The following is a 19,125-nucleotide window of genomic DNA, read 5'->3' on the forward strand; positions in this document are numbered from 1 at the left end:
CCACCGGCTGTCTCATCGTTGATTGGCCAACTGTTTTAAAGCGCCGCAAAACCACTTTGCGTTTGATTTCTTCACTAAATTTTGGACAAAGGATATAAGCTTGCTGAAGTTATAATCCTTTACCTGACTATACGAACGACTGTCGGTTCTTTTGACTGGATGGTTTGTAAAAGTTTATGAACATATGCCCACGGACGGATTCTATTGTTTTACCGCTCTTTCGCTGCAGCGGTGTGGTATCAGATTACAAGCGAAAAGACTAGTATGTGACGACGTGAAAACCATGCGGCCACTCCTCCTTTCTATATTTATCACTTGTAACGAAATGTGTTTCTGCTAAAGTGCGCTTACACTTCCACTTTTACAAGACCTAATCAATTGAGTCAAGACAGAAACAATGCAACGTGTTTATTAATTATGGATAATATTACGGACTCTATAATTCTATTATAAAACTAATCAAAATCACCCGCATAGCCTGAGATTAAGATGTCAATTTTACAAATGCAGTATTTATTAGTTTATTTGACATGCTACTGTGACTTTGTGAAAATGGTCATTAATTGCCGTTTTTTATGAATGGATGTCACATATCCTTTTATGTTTAGATTATAGTATTTTCTACCGAAGTAATTGTAAAATCTGCTTTAGGCCATGTTTGGGGGGATGATGTGTGTAAACACTTATAGCCTACTGTTAAAGGTCAAGTCTAAATTGAGTACGATGTAAATAACAGTGTTATAAGAATAAATGCACACATGCAAACAAACACGTAAATAAAATAAATAAAAAGAAATGTGTCATGCACACTATCAATACATTCTAATATCTGGGTCATATGATGACAGAACCTCACAGACACAACACAAATACTTCAAATGTTTAATCATGAAGTCATATTTCAGGTATAAATGATTAAACATGATTTAAATGTGATATTTCTCCAGACATATGGTTCCCTGCTGGGTCTTGCTGATAGTGTCATCTGATATACCAAACAGGCTGTTTTTTCTTCTCCCCTCGGAAGTTCTAGGTGATCTTTCTTTGCTGTCTCTGCTCTCGTACCTCCAACTGTTAAACCAAAGGAAGTGGCAGCCTTGAATTCTGTAATTTAAGACTGCATCTGGTCAGTGCTTCACTGTCAGTTAAAAAGAAGGCAAACACATTTTTATCACACTCTGACGTACAAGTGAGTTCCTCAATTTTGACAAAATAATTTGACAAGTCTGTCATTGTTTCTGCCCTCATTCATTTTCATAAATCTGTAGTTATCAGATACAATGTCCACTTGTTTAATTCCAGTTACAAAAAAAATATTTATAAATGCCACAAAGATGACATCATTTTGGTGTGGATTTCAAATATTTCTAGATAGTCTTGAACTTGTCCCAACACACCCAGGCAGGATATCTTGACACAAGTATTTCTTCAGCCTCTAATTTTAGGGCCTCCTAGGACCTAATCCTACACTTCTTCGGGTATTGTATCCATGCCATGCCAGCATTCGGTCCTCTGATTTTGAAAAAAGATTTCAGGCCCTTCATCTCACATTCAGTTGAAATACAATTATGATGACTGTAATTACATGTATAAATGAAAGGCTTGTGTGTCAGCTGCTTACTTAGAGATTTATTTTCTGTTTCTCTTTTCAGGGTGTTTTTTTCACTTAAGTGTGTTGTTCTATCATATTACCTTATAACTGTACTAATATGTTAAACAAATTGTGGTTAAAACTGTTTCTTATATATGATGTAAAAGAAAAACATCAAGTTTTTTATAGTGTGGTTCAAAATTTATACTGAGAGTAACAATTAAAGACATTTATCATGTCACTGCACTTGAAGTCAAGGACTCCTGTTGTTATTGTTTAAAGTGTTACCCCATATATTTGGGAAATGAAGACCATGTGGAAACTGCAGAGCACTGATATCTACAATGTAACAGCCTCCGTGTGTCAGCAGAACTGTGGGACAGACTAAAAAGCAGGAGCAGGCATTACTTGCTCTATTTTGTAACTGGAAAATGGGAGCAATCAAAGAAATGGTGAGTGTTAGTGAGATCATTTCCTGTCTTTTTTTTCTTATTTGCTAACACAGTTCCATGTGCCACCGATCTGTTACACACTAAAGAAAAAAAACATCTATGGGCAGCCTGTTCATTCTGCTGGTAAAGTAGGTTAACAGAGCTGCAGCAGCAAGTAGACCAATCAAGAAAAAAGTGATTAATATTTAAACATGCTATGGAGTATAATGCAACTTATGGGGTGACTTTGTAAATTTCTTTTCCAAATAACTGATGTGTTTACTGCAATTTCCACAAATGGAACTGGAAAACTTTTATGCTATTCAAAGTTTTGGGACCACAGAAAGCAACACTGTATAAAATAAAAGCTTCTTTGCGTACACACTCAAACATAGCTAAAAAGTAATGAACTATTTTGAATCATTACCTTTAGAAATAGAACAGTCCAGGTGATATAGGATACAGGATGGGAAGTACAGCATCTTAAGTTTACCTTAATTTCTTGGGGCCAAATGACTGACCTAACTTGTGGAATGTCAGTGCAGGGGTAGAACAAAATGAGGCCCATCACAGAGGAGAGGTCAGCATTACACGGGGGAGGGGTCCCCATAATTGGAGGAAATGGTGGAGGCAAACTGAGCCTTTTGTTTTGAAAAGCAGCGTCCTGCATGCTGTCATGCTTTCTGTGGTTCTCAGGCAAGTCCTGCGTGGTAGAGCAACAACCTAAAGTTACACCATGTAGAATTTTTGTTAAATGTTCCATTTTGGGGTTATCATAGTCATTATCCATCATAGATATATACACTACATACATCTATAAGTTAATTTAAAAATAGAAATACTATCCCATACAGCTATATACAGTAGCATATGCTTCAGCTACACTGAAATGTTGACTTCAGTTTTCAGTCTGAGTACAGACAGGACTGAAATAGATTCATGTGCAGTGTTTTTGTCGTCTGCTGAGAGTTGAGATCAGGGTGCAGAGTCATTTTTCAGTCTGTCGCTCTCATTGACAGGATCTCTAGGTCTGCTATGAGTTAGCTACAGTCAGCTGAATTATTACTGTCAGTAAAATGAGATATAAATGATTTAAACAACTTTTTAGCCAAACAAAACTAATACTACAATAATAATAAACAAGACATAAACAAGTACACTAATATATAAATGTGTAAATACAATTACACAAAATAAGTGTAAATTCTTAATTGCTATATTATTTACATATTGATTGCTTTGAGGCTAATGCAGCAAAAAGGAACCTGACTACTACATTTGACAAACAAAACAAAACAGTATCAGTACACTATGTATCAAGGAAAGTTCACATGCATATATGCTGTATGGGTAAATACATACAGTATATTCACCAAAAGAGTAAAAGTAAAAACAGAAGTCATCTGTTTGTAAAAAACTATATCTGAGTTTATAGGAATACACATGATGTAAATCAAAGCTCCTCAGTGACACAGTGTAAGACATCCTGAAACCCTACGATTGTTGTTGGGGCAGTTGTAGTTGATGCCTCTTCACTGTGCATGGATTAGTCTGCACTCTAGGTGCTTTGAGGATTTGGAAAATGCCACTGCTAGTGTTTCCCTTTGCTGTAGGCCTTTTGGTCCTAGTCTGTTTTAAAGCACTAAAATGTGTGTTGAATGTATGAAAGGATGAGCATTGTTTCATTCTTTGGTTGTGATAACCACAGGCATGGTATCAATCCAAGCCAAGGCAGCCAGTCTGGAGAATGTTGTTCTGTTAACACTGGGTTATGAAGTAAATGAGGGTATAAACCATTGTGAGATAAGAAAAATGCATTAGCTTCAGTAATCTGGCCATTGTACAGATCATGGTGCTGAAGCGAGATGAACCATGACTTTAGCTTCTTGGGTGTTCGACTTTAATGCAACCTTCAAGTATAAGCAATAACAAAATATTATAACATAAATGACATCAGATAAAATCTTGGAAAACTCCACACCAGTTGGGATGTCCATTTGAGCTATATAGAGAATATAGCTGACTTGCAAGAGACACCAGAGCAGCCTCAGAGACTACATCTTCCAGCTGGCATGGAAGTGCTTGGTGGAGGTGTTGGAGGAAACTGCAGGGAAAAGGATAAGAATAAGGATAATCACCTTTATTTGGCCAAGTATGTTACACACAAGGAATTTGTTTCTGGTACAGAACCAAGGCAGCCATCTGCGGTGCCACCTCAACCGATGGCTCTAACCATCGGGGGCAACTTGGGGGTTCGGTGTCGTGCCCAAGGACACTTTGACATGTGACCTGCAGGTACCGTGATTCAAACCTCCAACCCTCCGATTGGGAGACGACTGCTCTACCCACTGACCCAGAGTCGCCCCCTGGGGTAGTGTTTTGGCTCTGTTGCCACAGTGATGCTGACTCTGAAAATATGATGTTGATGTATAATGTATTCACATGACAAAAGCCACAATACTGAATATATTCTATAAACTGCATATACAAATGTAGCACTTATGCATTCATTCCTAGCAGGCCAGATAATTAATTTAATTTATTAAATTAATGTAACTCAAAAAAGATTGAAATGACAAAAAATTTATCACAGACTGGACTTAAATTTAATGGATGTGATCAAATATGCTTCAAATGCAGCAATTTATACAATTCCAAGATTCTGGACTGATTTTTTGTGCTGATTTTGTACTGAAAGATATCAAAAATTGAAAGTTCAAGAATTATTCAAGGGCGCATAACTCAACAAAAACAACGGTAGATGACTGAAGCACAGGTGTCAATGATCAGATGAATATAAGTGAATGAGGGTCTGCAAATAATCAAAAGCTGCAAATGAGGACACAAGTGATATGAGTGACAAATGTCTTTTAGGTTTTGCAAACCTAAAATTGTACAAATAAATTGTGCATGAAAGGACAGCAAATGTTTCTCTTCTGCACTGCTTAAGTTCAGCTTCAGCTCTGTTACCTTGTTTAGTTTACCTCTTAGCTCCACCCCTGCAACTGTCTGGCCAGAGAAAAGTGGAAATTTCCAGTAATTCCTACTGCTTTGCAAAAAATGCTGCTCCTCCTCCTCCTAGTTTCCCGCCTTTTACTCTACCTGCTCTTTCATGCCTGCATAGTGCCTTTACGACTTCATGGCCCTCTGCTGCTCAACCTTCTGTTTCCCAGCGGTTTTACTTTGCACAGTGAAAAAAAACAACTATTTCCTATGTTTCTTATTGATCTATACACTTTAAAATAAATAATAACTATTTCCTTAGGCCAGTGAGCCTTTCATTGAAGATGTTGAAATATTAGAAATTAAAAAGTAATTTTCTAAAGGTGTCACTTGCACTGATCTTCCTGAGAGAGTCTCCCCAACCGTTTCTATTTTGAAAATGCATAGTATCCTCTTACACTGAAAAAACTATGTGTAACTATTACATTAGCTATGTGTAACTATTACATTAACTCTTCAGCGATAAACAAGGGTTGGTTTGGGACCACAGAACAGATGGTAGATTTGCATTTGTATTTCTCTGGCTGATCTGATATTCTGGTATCTGGTTTGTTTCAGAGATATCACATGCTGCAAAGCTTGCCTACAACTGATGCATCTACAATAAGTTTCAAGACTTAAAACATATGACAAGTGCTTTGGACATTACAATGAAGGCCCAGGTGTGGCTTAGACATGCAAGACAAGGTGTTATAAGTTAATGTGTTTATAGCCCGAGAGGCCCAGGCTATCTCTAGCTGGGTTTACAACTTCCTCTCAATTCAAGAGCATGTAAACTTGCAGCAGCTATGCCTGATAGAAAATCATTTTAGGAAAAACTACAAATAAAGCCACTAGACAGCTGGAGTGCAGAAGTTTGAGTGTGTTGATGGCATGAGGCACACTGACCTTAGACCCATTGTGAAGCACCAACAAAGAGCCATCTGCACAGCAACCAAAGCTGAGATGAGGGACGTGCACACAGGGGGACAAGAGGGGGAGGGACACAGGGACCTGAAGAGTGTTGATGAGGGAACAATCAGTGATAAAGAAAAAAAAATTAATGGGGCTTGCTCAGCTGGACAATGTCTGAAACATCAAAACAGTCAGTGGTAACATCTCAGAGGTTTGTACACAAAGAAACAAGAAGCTGTACAACATGTCAACCCAGAGAGTATAGTGATCTCTCCCCTGCTGGTGAAGTGGAAGACAAGAGCTGCTGGCCTAATCACTCAAGAACACATTTCCTGTCTCCTGCATGATGAAATGAACTCAATTGTAGCTGGCTAATATTTAACCCAAACCTGGGTCTCAAACACAGCGGCTCCTCATTCATTCTGCGAGTAGAAACATGTACACCTAGTCTCTGCTGTGATCTGAATTGTAATAGCATCTTGGTTTAGAAGATTGGTTTGGATGTGAACAGGTATAGTGCAGACAGTATTTAGTTTTCCTTTTCACATGGCTAGGGTGTGTTTTAAAATGGTGCAAAACAAAGACAAAATGGTGTCAGGGACATCTGTAAAAATCACAAATGTTTCACAGGTAAGACATACGAGTCAGGATTGCTTAGCAACAGCAGTATAAAAAAATTCTTGTAGCCCGTGTAGTAAAAGAGGAACCGGTAGTGCCTCCACCTAGTGGTGCACTGGTAGTACATGGTGACTCAGAACTGAGAATGAACAAAAGCCCCCCTCTCCAAAGCATGTATGTGCAGTGAGTTGAAGTAGTGGTAATGATTTTTAAGGTGTAGCCCTCATAAATGAAGAGGGAATTAATATAAAAAGTAATATCCATTTTCCTCTTTAACACTATTCGAAATTGTGTTCAGTAATTTGATTGGCTGGAAAATGCATCGACTCTCATGGCAGGTGGTTGCTTAGCAACATTCATGGGAGGGTGGGATGTGGGTGGGAGGGTGTGAGCATCGGGGAGGTGGGGCGCTCTTCAAGGGGAGGGAGCACTGTGGGTGCAGGCAGACTGACTGGGGAAATACCTGGCAAAATTCCCAAATAAACAATCGAGAGAGAGAGAGAGAGAGAGAGAGAGAGAGGAGAACAGAGCCAGAGATGAGGACAGGGGGATTTTCTGGATCTGGATAACAGTTCTTCCAGAGATAAATGTGGCCATTTGTTAGACAGAGTTTTAGGGCCACACTGAAGAAAATTAAAAGATTTTTGAGAAAAAAAACTCTCAATTTTATGGGAATAAAGTTTTAATTTTATGAGAAACATGTCATAATATTACAAGTTGTCATTTTAAGAAAAAATTGCACAATATTATGGTATTAAATAAGTTTGCGAAAACATATTTATAAACTTCTTTTACTTATAACTGCAACACAGGACAATTTTTCTGTTTCTTCTCTTTCTAGCCCATTTCAGTCCAGGCGTAGATCCAAAACCACAACACTTAAACTTACCAAATCTGTAATAAATTATCAAGGACAGTTTAAAGAGTTTTTCAAGCACAGTTTCTGAACTGTGAACCCTTTTTCCTATTTATGAAAATGGCTTAAAGGGACATTTTACAGTTTTTATCCCTCTAGACCGCCTCAGACTAGGTCTGGATGCAAACGAATACACTTAGACTTACCAAATCTGGTCTAAATTTTCAAGGAGACTGTAAAGACATGATTTCTGATTTGTGAAACCTTTTTCCTACTAGTCTTCTCCCTGGACTGAGGTGAGGCTGTGAATCAGATGCCAACTTCAGTGTCATTTCCATATGGTTCTTTCTTCTGAACTTACAAAGTTTCTTATGTATTCTTTTCAAAATCCTGATACATATGACGATCTGGTGCTGACGAGATAGATTAAGTATTTCCTTATCTGTGAAACCTGTTTTAAAGTAGGCCTATAACTTAACGAGATGCTCCACAGTCCTCATTTTAACACAGGCAGTAGTGTGCTGTAGTCTAACTAGGCAACGGTTACTAGGCATCACATTAATCTTGTAAAATTATGGCACTTTTTTCATAAGATTCTGACTTCATTCTCGTAAAATAGTGGGGTTTTCTTCAAAATCACAGATTTAAATGTTTTTTCAGTGTAGCCACATACTTTCATCGTAAATTTGTAAATGCTAACAAATTTTGTTTCCAAAGCAGAACTACAATGTGGACAGGAAGAGAACATGTTGCTGAAAGCCAGTGATGGAATTTAACTAAATACACTTACACAATTACCTAAATATAATTTTGAGATATCTGAGTATTTTCATTTTCTGCTACTTCATACTTTGACTTCAATTTAGTTTATAGGCAAGTATTTTATTCCATTACATTCACTGGATAACTTTAGCTAATTTTCAGACTCAGATTGATAAAACAAAATGCAATGTAATCATAAGACCTTATTGATCTGTGGTGGGAAATGTACAAGCTACCCAGCAGTAACAAAAATTGTTATTACATAAGGAAGTTAAAATTAGCTCCACCTTTACCAGCTGCAACATTAAATGTGTACCCAATAGTGTTCAATCATTATAAACCAATACTATGACATGCTGTACATTAATGTGAAATGTGCCATTCTGAATAGTGAGTACTTCTACTCATTAGTCATTATGTATTTTAAATACATTTAGATGCTAATACTGTAGTAGTTTTATTAAGCAACATTTTGAATGCATAACATTAGGTAGTTTTACTACTTCTACATTTATTTAAGTAAACAATCTGAGTACTTCAACTGTCACCGCTGAACACTTTCCGATATTGAGATGAACACTGACAAGAACTTTACGTAATAAACTGCTAGCGACTTGAAACTAAATGAACAGCGCTGACTGGAACTGAGGGAAACACTATGAGTGGTACAAAAGCACATGAAACAGGACATGACCAATAGTAGGTGATAAGGTGTTAAAGTTCAACGGGGAACAAATGCATAGGCTGCAGATAAGCTTGCAGCTCCGAGATAAGAGTGTGGAGAAACCTGTGCTTGCATGTTCTTGTTTGCACGTTTGTCTGTACATGTTTCCAAGAAACTTGGGATTATTATGTTTTACAGTGATTAGGATGAGCTGTACTAAATGCAATGCTCTCAACAGCCTGCAGTGTACACATTTTTAAACGAAGGACTAAGATGAAAAGAGAGTGAGGTGCAGACAAGATGCCCTAGAGGAAAGACTGTTAAACCACAGGAAGGAGAAAAGGTGGAAAATGTGCTTATAAGGAGAGGAGGGGTAAAAAGGACTGGGTGTTGGGGGAGCTGCTGCTGCTGCTGGTAGGTACAGCGTGCAAAGGAGGTGGGCCTTGGAAATGGCTGATGCAGGCGGTCTCTACAGGCAATGAGGACTCCTTGTCGGGAGCAGGAAATGAGGTTTCTGTTGTGATTAAAATTGAGGTTTCTATGGCAATGCAGAGGGCCGTGTGCACAGAGAATTTGGTGGGAGTGGAGGGGGGCTAAGTGAGAGTAGAATTTCAAAGAAAGCAGCCTCCTCCATCTCATCTCCCACCACAGTCACCCCTCTGCTTTTCTACAGTGTCCTTTTATTTCTGGTAATCTGCTTTCACAACCACACAGACGAGATTGCAAGCAGGATTATGTTGTGCAAACAAAGTCATTGGTTGATTAGTCATAAATGTTTACAGAGTAGCAGCTTCATGTCCTAAAACTGCTGCTGTCAAAAACAAAAACAAGATATTTAAACCCACATAAGACATGTAGGATAATTAACATAATGACTTAGATGTGTCTTTTTCTTGTACAAACAGAATTATGATGAATCACCCCTCCCTTGTACAGCCCATAAAAAAGTATGATGCAAGTATGATGCATTTAATACCTAAATATAGTGAAACGCTTTGTTAATTGTTTCACCGATCTGTTAGTATGAATGTGTTTCTTAAAATAAGTTTCCCACCCTGATTTTCTTTTTTTGTACAGAGGAAGTTGCTCCCTGCGGCACCAAATGCCATCTCTGCCCCAGCACAGGCTTGCTCCAGGATGTTTGGACAAGATGACATTTGAAACTCCTGAGGATCAAAGTAAAGTTTTTCATCCCTGCACACAGACAGCTTTAGAAAAATAGAATCAGATGATTCTGATATTACTGGTACACATGAAAATAATATGGCAATCCTATCTACACTGAGCAAATGACTGAGCATACAGACAAAACTGATGTTAATGACTGTGGTGTGTACGAACTCAGAACAAGTTTAATGGTAAAGTTTTTAAAGGAGTTTATTAACATGACCACACTGGTTTTATGAGAGGAACAAATGATACAAAATACATCTGAGAATAATCATCATTATTCTACCAACAGAAATATTTCCAATTTCAAAGTATACAGTTAAGCGCTAAAAGGGATCCTCACCTTCTTTTTGGAAACAGAATCTAGGTCTCAACATGCCAATTAGAATTACAAAAGGTTCTGCTGCCCCCAGCCTTTTTGTTTGAGTATAGCAGCAAGTATCATGTAATGAAATGTTGGCATTGAGGGAGGGCGGTACTCAGACCAGACTGTATAGTCAAAGCCAGATGGCAAGTTGCACATCAAAAGGACAGCTGGTTACCAGAGTCTAAAAGGCATCTTTATAGCTCCAAACCTAATTAGTTCTGACTAAACAAATCACACCCAGGTATAATATAGCAGATCATGCCAATGATTCATCATAAAAGGTGACATGCATACAACATAAATGAGCTTGAAAGGTTTACGTGTGCAAGTTGCAACTGCAATTTCAAGATGGCCAGTCAAGCTGTTTCCATCAGTGGTTATGGCCTCTGTTGATCTATATAACGGTAAATGCTGAAATCATGCCCCTCAGGTCAGTGTGTTAGATTAGTGCGTCCTCCAGGGAGTACTGCTGACTTGTCTATGAGAATCTGGTTTCTGCCTGCTGCACTGAGCTCCCTTTCTGCAGAACCTATGAATCATATGCAGAAAATCTACTTTAAAAAACTGATCATGAGAAAAACCATAAATAATCACATACATGTAGGACTAGCTCTTTAAAATTGCACTGACCCCTTTCATTATTCTGTCACGAAGCTCCGCCTGTGAAAGTGGTTGTTCTTCTTCAGTGACAAGAGACTCCTCTCTGTCATACTCCACACTGAGGAGTCCAACCAGCATATACACACTCATCAACCTGTTGTTCTAAGTGTTTATATGTGTGTGCATATACTACTGATTTACTCATTTTAAACACCATGGTGTTAAAATTAACAAAGAAAACACTGACCTGTTGATTGCAGAATGAATACTGATTTTCTGCAGAAGCAGTTCTGGATTTTGACCCATGATGAATGTGGCCAGGTCTTTTGGATTGTAGTCCTTTTCCAGATCCTATAAAGTTATAAATACAGATACAGCACACATGCTATTACAGGACAGAAATGAAAGAACCTGTTACATATACAATATATTGCATGTAGGAGGGAAATAGAAACTGAGTAGTTACTTTAGACTTGAGGAAAGCTTGTACGGTGAGCAGCTCATTGGTCTTCTGTTCCACCAGACCCAGATAGGACATGATGTTATAATCACTGATCCCTGTAGAGGAGCCCAACATATCCTCGATCACTGAGTGGTCACACTCCAGTTTAGAGAAGATACTGGTCACTCCTTTGGGATGGCAGAAAGCAAAAGTCAGATTTACTTGTGTGTTTTTTTTGTGTATGATAAATATCCAGCCAAAGCTGCAGCATGTTCAAGCTTTTTTTGTAATCACTTGTGAGTATGAAGACACTGTTTAAGAAAAATCATTTTTTCACAAGTCCATAATTTCTTGATAATTTCATGGGACTTTTCTTCTTGACAAATATCACATTTCTGCATGCTCATCTGACCTGCTGTGCCCTGACTAAAAGACTCAGGGCTATGCTGCTAATTTAGTAGAAATACTTAAATGGAATTACACAAATGATGTACAACCAAATGACTTCTTTCCTGGAAACTTCCTATGAAATGAATAGGACACTGCAGACCTGTAAAATAAACTGTTGTCAAACCTGTTTTAATCTCGCCCAGGATTTTGCTTATAATATTGGCTTGGTTGTCATAATCCTCAACTTGGAATTTTGCCTCCTTCTGTTGTTCAACAGTGTCTCTCAGCAAAGCGCGATGATCTTGTTCCCGCTGCAAACTTTCTACTTGAAACCTCTCCATCTCTCCTTGGATCTGCAGATTCACACATTTCAGCATTAACAGATAAATAAATATTAAATGGACATAAATTAATAAACTGTCTTCTCACTGAATACTACATCTTCTCTTTCACTCAGTCCATCTACTCTCAATACTCACCATTCTCTCCTTAGCTTTTATTATTATAAATTCCCTAGAACTTACTAGAATCTTGTACCCTACAACCCTGTCCTTTGAACATCTTAATACTGTTTGCTTGCAATATTTGTGAACAAGGAATTAAGTGTATTTTACTATTACACCACAGTGGAGTATAAGCAAATTAAAATGAAAAGGTTAAGGTTACAAATGGAGGAAATTAACGACGAGCGTGTCCACAGGCACAGTCACAGTCACACAGAGAGCACACTCACCTGGCTGATTTGATCTCTCAGTGCTCCAGCCTCATTGTTTTGCTCATTGACAAAATTGAAGAGTGCAAAGTTTTGGTCTTCAACTACACAGTGAAACAGCAACACAGCAGTGAGATACATTCAGATCTTCTAAACTGAGACTGATGTGATCGATGTGGAAGTTTACTTAGCAGCAGTGTCCCACCAAAGGCAGACAAATGTAAACTAGAAGAAAATCCATCATGTGATATTTTTGCCACTCCCAAAGAAAATAAATTACTTCAATTATTTGGCTATGGGTCATTTTAAAACTAAAATGTATTATATTGAAATAGATCCAGCAATAAACTGGGTAATGTAGCAGGATCCTAGAACCAAAGAGAATGTAAATAACATTGTCTCTGTGTATGGACGAGAAGGAAAGAGTCAGGTGGCGCTGACTTGCCTTGGATGAACTTGGTGACTAGAATGTCCAGGTTGTCCTCTCCTGTCACTGTCTGAAGCCTCTCAAACACCTGCTCCAGAGCATCCAGTGACTCTTCCCCTGAGTCTGTCTTCCTCTGCTCCTTTACCTCTGACACTGGGACAAACAGGCACCATTAACATCAGCATTACCATCATTATTATCACTGACCATTCCTTTTCCAGTTGCTGTTACTATTGGCATGTTTATCATTCACTTACTGTATTAACCCTTGGTCAAACTTAAATCATCAGTGACAAATCTGTACCTCACAGCCTTACATTGTAAATGTCCCCTAGTAAATTTCATTTTGTGTTGCTACTTGTGGCTGAAACATTGTCCCCTAGTAAATTGCTTAGCTTTTCCTTTTGTGTTGCTACTTGTGGCTGAAACAACTTAACAAACACTGCAAAAAGCATCCTTTCATTCCTCTTACAGTATTCAAGGACTCTGGCAGGACTGACTGTACAGTACTTTCACACTTTTGTTGGTTTCCAAGCTCAGTGCAAAGTTAACACTGCTTTCTCTGTACTACGTTTATATTTATTGGTTTAATCTGGGATTATACAATATTTACTCCAACTTCAATCTGATTGCTTCGGCTATAAAATCTTAAATGCTTATTAGCTAGTCTGGTCTGTAGCACCGTGTTAATGTTGCTACCGTACATTATATACATTAAGTGTTCATCCCAGCTTATGTGAGCATAAAACTAAACCTAAAACAGGCACTGCCATAATCATCAGTGCTTACCATGCAGTTTGACAAGAACAGCATAACTGTACTTTTCATATTGTACAATGTCCAATTCCATAGCAGAAAACAAATCCTGAACTCCCAACATGCTTTTTCTTTTTCAGGCCTTTTCTTTTCATTTTTCAGGGACCTTATTATATTTCTACTACAATCCTTCTCTCTAGTTTGTCATGGTGTGTACAGCATTTGTGCAGCTGAAAACTGGTGGGATTCCCCACTAGATAAATATTAACTATGTCAGCATTATTATCATCACTGATCTCATCAATAAATAATAACAGGCAAAACAGCAGCATTAGCTACACCACAGTGGCTGAGACTTACATTGCCTGTGCCCTATCTCATGGCTGTCATCCAGCCCGCTCCTCTCATTGCCCTTGGTGATCATAAAATCTTTCAGGCTACACTCATGTACAATAACCCTTTCCAGTTCCTTCATCTCCATGTTGTACTGGGCAAGGTCCTTCACTGCCTTCTCTCTCATCATGGTCATCTTTGACTGAGCCTCCACCCTAAAGTAAGAAGAAACGTTTTTAAACTAGATATTCACCAGCCAAGATCATAAGGTCTATATCACATTGACTTCTATTTGAAATCTCACCTTGCATCGTAAGCAGCAGTAGACAGGTGGATAACTTCCCCAATCTTCTTGCGTACTTCCTGCAGCTCCTACAACCCACAAGAATTAGTGGAGAGACGTACTTGACAACTGAAAAACAGCGTATAAATGTATGGGCAAATAATGGGTTAGAAAACAAAGAAACTAAACAAAATTGCTAAATCTCATTTTGGGTCTCATTTCAGACCTCTGACCTTTTCCAGCCTGTTGTGTAGTTGCTGGAAACGGCCACGCTCAATATGAAGAGTCTGCAACTCCTCTCTTAGCTGGCTGTTTTTGGTCAGCAGTTCATTGAACCGAGTCAAGGCCTGGAGAGGACATGATATACAAGCTCTGTCTACAAACCAAACTCAACAATATCTACCAAGGCATAGAACCCAAACCTCAGTCTAGTTTCTATGCATGTGGTGATCAAAGGTTTCATAACTCACTCTGTCCAGTTTGTATTCCAAAGTGCGTATGGCCTTCTCAGTCCTCCGTACTTCAGACCTTTGTCTTTCACTAGTACTGACATCCCCTTTTCTCAGCTCTGCCAGCTTCAGCTCCATGTTTGAGATCTGCCCACAACACCGACATGTCATAAAACTGTTTTACTGTATGTGACAAAAAATGTTAATAAACATGAAATGAAACTAGAAGTAGTATCACATAGAGTGAAAAGGACTTCATTAACCTCTTTTTCTAGTTCTTTTTGACACTGCTTCTCTTTCTTCAGCTCCTCCTCTATCATGTCTCGCTGCTCCAGCAGAAGATGAAGACTCTGGGTGTCCCCACTGTCCTGCTGTCGGCGGGACGCGCTCTTACATACACCAAGGTTTCGATGCATCTCCTCTTGCTCCTTCAGCAGCTTGTCTATCTCCTGCCTTCATGCACAATGCACAAAGAGCTGATCAGCTAATAAAACCACACACACTGTGGACAATGGGTTATAGGTGTAATGCTTATTCACTGTTGTTTGCGGATCTGCTCCCGGGCCTGGATGTTGTAGGCCTGCCGATCTCCCTCCATGATTCTGAACTGTCTCTGTAGTTTGGCTATCTCAGATTCTGCTTAAAGACCATTATATGCACATTTTAGATGTTTCATCTATGCAACTGACAATGAAAAAAAGATCACCAACATCTAATTTTTAATAATAACAACATATCCTTATGCTTAAGTAAGATTACCTGTACCATCAATTTCCATGCCACTGCTGTCTGAGCGGGCGCTTGGGGCCGATCTTCCTCGAGGCATGGTTACGCTGGTCTTTACTGGTTAAAAATCTAAAAGTAAAATGACACTGTTTACAAAAAATATTAACTTGTATCACTGCATTCAGACCATTAAGTTTAATTAAACAGATCTCAGTTTTCAAACCCAAAAATCTGCAAACAAATAGTCAAAACTGTCTGTATACATCACTAGTGTAAAATGGGAAATCTAATCTAGTAAAGCAGGTTTAATGCCATCCAGCTGAATAGTTCATCTCGGGCAGGTACTCAAAACTGCCCACAGTACACATTATTATCAATGATTCTGTCATAGAAGACTTGAACTATTTATTGTGGTCATATTTAGCTAATATATACGAAGTGTCTGCTGTTTATGATCAATAAGAACTCACCAGATGAATGTTTGAATAGTAAAAGCCCAGTGAGGCCTCTCAACACACACAGCAGGAGCCGAGCACTCTGTGTTGTTATGAACCGTTGCTAAGCGTTTGGGAGTTAAGTCCCTGAGTTCAGGCTCTCAGGCAACAGTTCCGACCCGGAAGTAGTTCAGGTCTGCCATCGTGAAGGACATCGAAGCTTTCATTCCCGTCCGGAGAAGCCAAGAACGAAGGTATTACCAGTGCATCTTTCCGCGGCAGTGTTTTGTGGACCGACACGCCCCTTTATTGTTAAAGGCTACTACAATTTAAAGAAAAAACTCACAGTATGTTTAATTGCACCTTTATTGTTATTCAGGTAATATCGCTGTTAACGAAATTAACAACACGAATGACAGAATTAGCTACAAGGAACTTTTTAAAATAATATTAATTACAACAAAAAGATACAAAACATACTTAAAATTGGAAAATGTTTGTTTGTACACTACCACACTTTCCCATTGAATTTAATAGTAAAGTGTACCCAAAGTTGTGACTGGTAGTGTACGTACATGAGCAGTTTGTCTTGTATAGGAGATAGGAATATAGGAAAAAGTTACTATAGTTTACTCCAACAGTACTATGTGTTTCATAACATTTAGGCCTAAGATGAAAAATATATGTACATTATTGGCTCTAATTTCCTGCAGGAGTGCATTATTTTAGGGAGAAATACAGTATATCGTGAGCAGGTGGGGTCGGGGCTGGCTTTAGTTATATCCAATCAAACCAGCTCCTCACATCCCCTTTAAAGAGCAGGGCGGAAACCTGACTGACTGATGCCATGACATGGGAATATGTGAGAGGAAAGATTCTTTCCCTGTATTTTCTCCTCCTGCCCTCTATGCCTCCTGCCATATATGTACTCAATTCCTAAATTGACAGTGATTCATGTAGTATTCATGTAGAAGTACTGAACATAAATATTCACTCGAGCCATTGGCCAACGTTTGTGCATGGAAGAACGAAAGTCTCTGGCACTGGCGTTAACCTTATTGCTATTTGGTCAAAACGAGCACCAGAATTGCACTGCGATGCCTAATTGGCATACACAGGTGCCTCACCTTCGTTGCTCCTCTGACCTCAACATAAGAGCATTCATTCATGGCAGGAAAATACCAAACACAACAATGTGCAACAAAAAGACGTGCTCAAGGAAGATTGCATAAGAACTGCATATTAGGCAACGCAGAAATTGCGCTGGCAGGAAAGTAGAGCCGTGTTTGTTCACATAGAAACCATGCAAATATATATTTTTAAAAATATATATAATTTCTAGTCTGTATTAGTGTCAATACTGCAGGTTAGTATTTACTATTGCAGCAGGTACATTGTGTCCCTGTTTATTGCCCTGACTGTGGTTGTGGCTTTGGCTCCTCTTCAACTGGAGATGGTGGGACACCCTCTAGAAAAGTACAGAAGTGCTTTGGTGTATTTTTGTCAGGTTGCTTCAACAGCAAGTAGCATTTTGGAAAGTAATAGGCTGCCACCAGTCCTAAGTTGCTTATCAGGGTTAATGAAACATGAACAATGGACCTATTCTTAGGAGACAAACTTAAGTAGATTGGAATAAAGATCACCCATATCACACAGTAGATGAGGGAGGAAAAGGTGATGTCCCTGGTGAGATTATACTGACGAAGAGGCTTCACTGCCATGAAGGTGCACATGAATGATACAAGAGCCACAGCGAGGTTGAAACCTTGCATTAAGGCAAATCCAGTCAAAGGTATCACTGGACATGATAGAAAGGACCTCACAAAATCTATTTTCATGCTTGCCACATATGCAGACAGTGAGGGCACTTGCAATACAAACGAGACACAGAGGCCGGCCTGTACAGCACAGCAGACCAGCACAAACAGCCAGCTCCCAGAGCCTCTTAGTATATGCAGGTGAGAGGGGCCCATCTCTGGGAACTCTGTCAAGTAGAATATCTGTTTGAAAAGATGGGGTTTCAGCCTGATTACAATGTGCACTCTTTACTTTGCCCTACAGTACAGTCATTTGTAATGTATTCCTCACCTGTAGGGAGATGGATGTGATAATGGAGAGGGTGACAGTTTGGAAAATGCAGGTGAGAGGCAGCTGAAGATAACACACCATGTTTCCTGGCTGTCCCAGAAACAGCATGAGACTGAGGCAGGTTCCCATCAGGCCGAATAGAGCCACAAAACTCAAGACTCCTCCCGATGCCATTACCATTGGGGTCCCCCTGTGTTTCAGGAACACAACTCCTACTGTCCCATAACATACCAACAGCAGCACCCCAGCCAGCGTCAATTGCACAGCTTCAGGAGTGTTCCAAGATAGAACATCAAAGATGGGCACAGTGCAGTTAGTGCTCCGGATCATGGACCATTTACCATCAGGGCAGTCAGTACATACGATGTCCCCTGAGTCAGACAACACAACATGACATAAACCACAATATACACCATAAAATCAAACCATGAATGTATATGATGAATAGTGTGACAGCATCAACATAATAAGAAAAACTCAATATATTTTGAAAATACACTTATTTGCTGTCTCACAGACAATTAAATGAGAAAACCACTCTTATTTATGTGCATGAAAGCTCAAGCACAGCCAGCAGCTGGATAACTTATCTTAGTGGAGGCAGGCAAATCTCTGTCCTGGCTCTGTCCAAAAGAAACAAAATCTACCTATCAGCACCTGTACAGTTCATGAATCTACACATTGCATCTAGTTTGTTTAATCTGTCCAAAAGCTGGTGTGTGAAATCTTAAGGGTGGCATTTTAAGATGCATTCATGTGCAGAATTATTTCTTGGACATGCACCATTACTTGTTGGAGTACTCGCTAGTTAATCTGTCTGACTAAGAGATAGTTGTACACATAAAACTTGTAAACAACCAAGATATAATGTTCATTAGATCTCTTTAGAGGCATATTTTGTTACCTTTGAACAGAGCAAGGCTAGCTATTCCCCATGTGTATAGTTTTTATGCTGACCACTTGCAGACTGTAGCTTCATATATAATGTACAGATTTTGAGTGATATAACATTTCTCCTCTTAGCAAAAAAGCAAATAAATGTATTTTCCAAAATCCTTTCCTTTAAATAATGTTTAAGGATTTGAGAGATACACAGACAATCACATCACCGTCTTTTTCCTTGTAAGTT

The 19,125-nt window shown here is 38.9% G+C and overlaps 2 protein-coding genes across 6 annotated transcripts in view; both read right to left on the minus strand.

Moving 5' to 3' along the window:
- Window positions 1-2,568: 2,568 nt before the first annotated feature.
- odad1 (outer dynein arm docking complex subunit 1) lies at window positions 2,569-16,087 on the minus strand. Of its 5 annotated transcripts, none has more exons than XM_020597933.1 (16): window positions 15,945-16,087; window positions 15,514-15,603; window positions 15,288-15,387; window positions 15,012-15,201; window positions 14,770-14,895; window positions 14,533-14,646; window positions 14,321-14,388; window positions 14,044-14,231; window positions 12,946-13,080; window positions 12,522-12,604; window positions 11,973-12,141; window positions 11,423-11,586; window positions 11,204-11,307; window positions 5,914-6,018; window positions 4,004-4,126; window positions 2,569-2,725 (listed from the first exon to the last, which is right to left on the minus strand). In XM_020597933.1, the coding sequence occupies exons 2-16, from the start codon at window positions 15,572-15,574 to the stop codon at window positions 2,590-2,592; spliced, it is 1,866 nt and encodes a 621-aa protein (XP_020453589.1). In that variant the 5' UTR covers window positions 15,575-15,603; window positions 15,945-16,087; the 3' UTR covers window positions 2,569-2,589. The 5 variants fall into 5 exon arrangements, with proteins under 5 accessions (XP_020453589.1, XP_020453587.1, XP_020453590.1 ...); XM_020597931.1 differs by having other exon boundaries at window positions 15,508-15,603; XM_020597934.1 differs by having other exon boundaries at window positions 15,288-15,384; window positions 15,945-16,086.
- Window positions 16,088-17,314: 1,227 nt separating this feature from the next.
- The window catches only part of tas1r3 (taste receptor, type 1, member 3), a 4,228-nt gene continuing 2,417 nt past the window's right edge, over window positions 17,315-19,125 (minus strand). Inside the window, 3 exon segments of the mRNA XM_020597974.1 lie at window positions 17,315-17,908; window positions 17,997-18,367; window positions 19,106-19,125. The exon segment at window positions 19,106-19,125 is cut by the window's right edge and continues 98 nt beyond it. Of these exon segments, the coding sequence (XP_020453630.1) occupies window positions 17,315-17,908; window positions 17,997-18,367; window positions 19,106-19,125 (985 nt within the window).

The sequence above is a fragment of the Monopterus albus genome, unplaced genomic scaffold (genome assembly GCF_001952655.1).
Source record: "Monopterus albus unplaced genomic scaffold, M_albus_1.0 scaffold36.1, whole genome shotgun sequence".
Classification (NCBI taxonomy): Eukaryota; Metazoa; Chordata; class Actinopteri; order Synbranchiformes; family Synbranchidae; genus Monopterus; species Monopterus albus.

Bases quoted from the DNA above. Each gene is read 5' to 3' on its own strand.
- odad1 (XM_020597931.1), bottom strand. From the start codon at position 15,574: ATGCCTCGAGGAAGATCGGCCCCAAGCGCCCGCTCAGACAGCAGTGGC. The intron at 15,388-15,507 runs GTAATCTTACTT...ATGGTCTTTAAG, and splicing joins CATGGAAATTGATGGTACAG to CAGAATCTGAGATAGCCAAA. The intron at 11,587-11,972 runs GTTTGACAACAG...GCCATCCCAAAG, and splicing joins CCTGGGCGAGATTAAAACAG to GAGTGACCAGTATCTTCTCT.